Below are 5,990 nucleotides of genomic sequence, written 5' to 3'. Positions count from 1 at the left end.
TCTGAAACTTGGTGAAAGAAACTATTTTAGAGAAGAGTTTACAGTTTCTGAAATGAGCTTGATCTTCAAGATAAGAACGGAAATGCTCGATTTGAATTACAGACCACATAGAACAGACTCAAACCCTGTGTGCTCTCTTTGCAACCTTGGTCAAAACGAAGATGTTTTGCATTTTTTAGCACTTTGTCCAATATTACAGGAAATCCGAAGGCTCTACTTTTATTCTAGTTTTCTTTCTCAAGAGGAATGTGTCAGTGTACTAAACGGAGATCGTGGCTGGAAGCCTCTTATACGCTATGTCTCACATGCACGAAAATATCGAAACGAGTGTTTGAGTTTGTTTTGAGTTGTAAGACGATGTTAATGTGATTGTATCTTCTCCTTTCTTTTTTTTTTTGTTTTTAACCAAATTAAAAGTCCTTAAAATTAAAAAAAAAAAAAAAAAAACTTGAGAAATATACAGTTCTTTTCCAATCTTTTTGCTTTTTTTTTCTCACTTACAAACCATTATCTGTTTTAGCTAAACTAAAAGCCCATTACCAATATTTTTCTTTTTTCCTTAATTTTTTTGTTTTGACTAAACTAAAAGTCACATTTTTTATTAAACTTATAAATACCTGTTATTGCTCGCTTTATACTATATATATATATCAAAATATACTTTAATGGTGAACATTATTTCATATGGTTCAATGTTTTCTTTTTTTTCCTTTGTTTTGACTAAACTAAAAGTCACATTATAAAAATAATAATTTTAAAAAAAATTGTTTTCTTTAATATTTATATTTATATTTACATTTTCTTTTTTTTAACTATGAAACTTATTTTGTGAAATATTCTCTCTTTTTACTCAAATTGTACTTTTTTTGGTTGTTTATTTAATTAGTTTTTTTTCCCGGCAGACGGCTTATATAGCCATGCTTTGTATATCTTTTATCATGAAATATTGTACTTATAAAAAAAATTGAAAAAATAAAGAACTTATCTATCTATCTATCTATTACCAAAATACAATTGGTATATGTACATACTTTAACATGTGCATGATTAATCAAATGCATTTTGAACTTTGTTTAAACATTTGATTAAAATTAATTCTTTATCCAAACAAAAAATTAAACTTTTTGTTCATTAAATAACAACTTTACGAACAAATTAAGAAAAATGAATGTTATTAAAGTGAAATGCGGCCATGCTAAAGCATGTATAACTCGAGCATTATCATTTGCGCAATCCATTAGTGATTCCACAACGCTTGGCTCGTTGGAAATTCACTTGGTACGTCTTACGGAGGCCTGGTCTAGTTTCACAGCTCTACAAGATAAGTTGTTTGACTTTTGTGATGATGAAGATTTCACAGATCCTGAGCAAGAGTTTGCCGAGTACGAAGAGAAGTACTGCCAAGCGCATTCTTTAATAAATACTTCAATTCGTCAAATTTCGAACTCAAATACTCATCCCGATCAATCAATTGATGAGAAATTGGCTGCTCAGCAGACTTTATTTCTAAAAAAAATTGGATGTGACACAAACACACAACGCTAAAACGATAAAGTTGCCAGAATGTAAAATACCTACATTTAATGGTGACTATAAGGACTGGCCGGGTTTTAAGGATCTGTTCACGGGAACAATTGATCGCAATCCTTCGATTACCGCTACTCAAAAATTTCAATATCTAAAATCGTTCTTGGGTGGCGACGCCGCGAATCTAATTAAACATATATCTTGTACCGAGAATAATTACATAGAAGCTTGGGATAAACTTGAGGCGCGTTTCGATAAAAAACATTTGATTATTCAATCGTTCATTCAGTCTTTTATTTCATTGCCATCGTGTAGTTCTCCCAACGTGCAATCTCTTCGAAAACTAACAGATGGTGCTGATGAGACTCTACGAGGCTTAAAGGCACTTGATTCTAACTCCAGAGATCACTGGCTCATTTTTATTTTGTTACAAAAATTAGACCACGATACCAAACAGGCATGGGCTGAAGAACGTGCATCAAGTGACGAATGTAGTACCATAGAGCAATTTGTTGAGTTCTTAGAAAATCGTTGTAGTTGTTTGGAATCCTGCTATACATCAACTCGTGCCTCCAAAACATCTACCAAAACTCAAAATAGTGTTCGAACACACTTAGTGGAAACCAAGGTAGTGTGCCCAATGTGTACGGAAGATCATATTCTTCCATCATGTAAAACTTTTATTCGTTCAGATGTAAACGCTCGTCGTAATTTCGTAAAAGAAAAAGGTTTATGCTTTAACTGTCTTCGAAATGGTCATGCTTCGAACAAATGCCGTTCAACATTTCGGTGTAAGATGTGCTCGTCACGTCACCACACTCTTGTACATCCTACACATAACACAAACACTTCGTCAACAAGCTCAATGTCAACCCCGGTTGCTATTCAACACCATGCTTCTTCTGCTTCTTCTTCGACGCCTCAAGACTCTGTAGATCCTATTGTGATTAACCACTCTATCAAAACAAATCATCGTGCTAGTGCTATTATTCCTACTGCTGTAGTAAAGGTTTGTGATAAGCAAGGAGTTTATCAAAACCTTCGTGTACTTCTCGACACAGGATCACAAGTGTCCTTCGTAACGGAGCAATGTGTGCAACGCTTAGGACTTCCTCGAAAAAACTCTCGTATTCCTATAATGGGAATTTCATCAACATCTGCAGGTGTTACCAATGGTTTGGTTAGCCTGACTTTACAGTCGAGATATGATTCAAATTTTATTGACATTGATTGTTACGTCATCTCAAAGTTGACATCTTTACTTCCATCAGCTCCAATAACCAATATCGATTTCACTGCATTCCTTTCCATGAATTTGGCAGATCCAAATTTCAATTTGCCTGGTCCAATAGACGTTTTAATTGGATCAGATAAATTCTTTAGCGTTATTGAGGGACCTTCGAAACCTTCTGTGACAGGGGGTCTTAAATCAATACCGACTATATTCGGCTGGGTGATAGCAGGAAGCTGTCAGCAGCATACTTCACAAGCTATGGAAGTGAGTACTCACTGTACCCAACTAGATTACTCACAAGAATTCGATTTAGAACGTTTTTGGCGATTAGAAGAAGTTCATCACGAACCACTTCTATCGATTGAGGAACAACAGGCTGAAGACCACTTTGTTTCAACACACCGCCGTCACGAAGATGGAAAATACATCGTTATGTTGCCATTTAAGTCAATTTCAAATATTTCACCAGACAATTCTTTTCGTCTGTCTTTAAATCGACTTTACTCTATTGAGCGGAGATTTTTATACAATCCAGATCTTAAAAAACAATATTCGAGTTTTTTGGATGAGTACTTAGCGCTGGGTCATATGAAGGAAATTCCGTTAGATGAACTACAGCAGATAACACCACATTATTATTTACCCCATCACCCAGTATTTAAAGGAGACAGTAGTACAACCAAAGTTCGCGTCGTTTTCGATGGCTCAGCTAAATTACACAATACCAATTCTTCGTTAAATGAATCACTTCTCGTTGGCCCCACAATTCAGCGCGACATATTTTCCATATGTCTTCGATGTCGACGCCATTTATACACTATTTCGGGGGACATCGAAAAGATGTACCGCCAAATATGGGTTTCACCAAATCACACCGATTTTCAAAGGATTGTTTGGCGCGAAGGTCCCGAAGATCCTGTAAAACATTACAAACTTTTGACCGTGACATATGGTACTTCTGCTGCCCCATTTTTGGCAGTGCGAACACTTAAACAACTCGCGTTAGATTCCTCAAAAAACAACCCTCGCGTTTCTTCGATAATCGAAAACGATTTTTATGTCGATGACGTCATCACCGGCGCTGATTCCATTGAGGAATTGATTGCTCTTCGAGATGAACTTGTGGAAGTTCTCAAATCTGCAGGTTTCAATCTTCGAAAATGGACCACTAACTGTTGGCCTCTTCTATTATCACTACCGGAAGACCAGCGAGAAATTTCTCCAGTTGAGTTCGAAGCATCGAATATAATCAAGGTTCTAGGGTTACAGTGGTGTCCATCTAAAGATTGCTTTACCTACAAGGTAAATCTTCCAAGCCAATCAGTTTGTACAAAACGCCGAATACTTTCTGACGCTTCGCGAATATTTGACCCACTTGGATTCGTCGCTCCTGTCATCGTCGCTATCAAAATATTCTTCCAAGACCTGTGGCGGGAAAGGTTAGGCTGGGATGACACGCTACCGGATGAACTAGCGCATCGTTGGACTCTTATTCGAGATGAACTTCATTTAATCGAGTCGATTTCAGTTCCTAGGCTCATATGGACCAACAAAATTAATTGTGAACTACACGCCTTTTGCGATGCATCGTTGGATGCATATGCAGCTGTTGTGTATTGTCGTAGCATCAGCGTTTCTGGAGAGATAACAGTTTCATTGGTGGCAGCCAAGAGCAAGGTCGCTCCAATAAAGATTCTCTCTCTGCCAAGACTTGAGCTTTGCGGAGCTGTTCTTTTAGCACGTCTCGTCAACAAAATAAAAGTATCTTTGCAGGCTAGTGATCTAAGAGTATTTGCATGGACAGACTCTTCAATTGTTCTCCATTGGCTGTCTGCACCTCCCAAAAAGTGGTCGGTCTTCATTGGTAACCGGACATCAGAGATCCTATCGTCAATCCCGCTCAAATCATGGAATCACGTTCGTTCTGCATGTAATCCGGCTGACGTTGCATCACGTGGAATCCCACCGTCTTTTCTAAAGTCTACGGAAATCTGGTGGATGGGTCCATCTTGGCTCTGCAAAGAATCTCACGAATGGCCAGAATCAGAATGTGGTATACAAGAGATACCAGTTGATAAATTGGAAGAACGGAAGTCAAACAAGGTCCAGGTATTTCTGTCTAATTTAACAAGTGATACTATTCTTCAAGAAATTATTGCTAATTCTTCAGATTGGATGAAATCCGTTCGCGTTCTGGCATATATTTTTCGTTTTATTAGAAACTATTTGCATTTACCCAAAGGTAATAATTGTAATTATCTCTCAACAGACGAAATTGCAGAATCAAAGACTCGATTAATAAAATACGCTCAAAATTCATCATTTTTTTCTGAAATTATGATTCTTCAGAATGGCAAACAATTATCTTCACGCAACAAACTAATATCCTTATCTCCGTTTCTTGATCGTGATAACGTGCTTCGTGTCGGTGGCCGTCTAAACTACTCAGATTTATCTTATAATGAAAAACATCCCATAATTTTATGCAAATCGCACCGCGTTACTAAGCTAATCGTTGAATACACTCATAAACATCATCTGCATGCAGGCGTGTCCCTAGCATTCGCGATTTTAAAACAAACTTTTCATATACTGGGTTGCAGAAATCTATTAAGAAAAATAGTACATGACTGTATTAAATGTCTTCGACAGCGCAAAATGTCTGCAGTGCAATTCATGGGAGATCTCCCAGTTGAGCGCGTTCGGTTTTCGCGGCCTTTCAGTAAGGTTGGTTGTGACTATGCGGGCCCAATAACACTGCGGTTAGCTCCTGGGAGAAATCCAAAATTTGTTAAATCGTACATAGCAATTTTTGTATGCTTTGTTACTAAAGGAATTCATATTGAACTCGTCGGTGACCTATCGTCAAACGCATTCCTTTTAGCTTTAGATCGTTTTATATCGCGTCGTGGAAGGCCTATCGAGATATGGAGTGATAACGCGACAAACTTTCATGGTGCTAAACGAATGCTTGGGGAGTTATACAACCTCCTCATTAGTGAGCAGCATCAAAATGCTGTAATAAATCATCTCTCTAAAGACCATATCACCTGGAAATTTATACCACCTTCTGCACCCCACTTTGGAGGGTTGTGGGAGGCTGGTGTAAAATCTGTTAAAACTCATATTAAACGCGTAATCGGTGAAAACAGACTAACATACGAAGAAATGTACACCCTGTTAGCTAAAACGAATGTCTTCTCAATTCACGCCCTATGTGGCAAACCTC

General features: G+C 37.5%; 1 protein-coding gene across 1 annotated transcript; it reads left to right on the top strand.

The window, feature by feature from the left end:
* Positions 1-1,164: 1,164 nt before the first annotated feature.
* Positions 1,165-5,779, top strand: LOC129953531 (uncharacterized; the record flags this gene model as incomplete). Its single annotated transcript, XM_056066774.1, has 2 exons — positions 1,165-1,278; positions 1,556-5,779. Coding segments are annotated over exons 1-2 (4,338 nt in total), but the record flags the coding sequence as incomplete, so codon positions are not given.
* Between the last annotated feature and the right edge of the window lie 211 nt (positions 5,780-5,990).

Source organism: Eupeodes corollae, unplaced genomic scaffold (assembly GCF_945859685.1).
Source record: "Eupeodes corollae unplaced genomic scaffold, idEupCoro1.1 scaffold_1220, whole genome shotgun sequence".
In the NCBI taxonomy this organism is placed as follows: Eukaryota; Metazoa; Arthropoda; class Insecta; order Diptera; family Syrphidae; genus Eupeodes; species Eupeodes corollae.
Note: the sequence above shows the minus strand (reverse complement) of the source record. Positions and strands in the feature narration are given on the sequence as shown.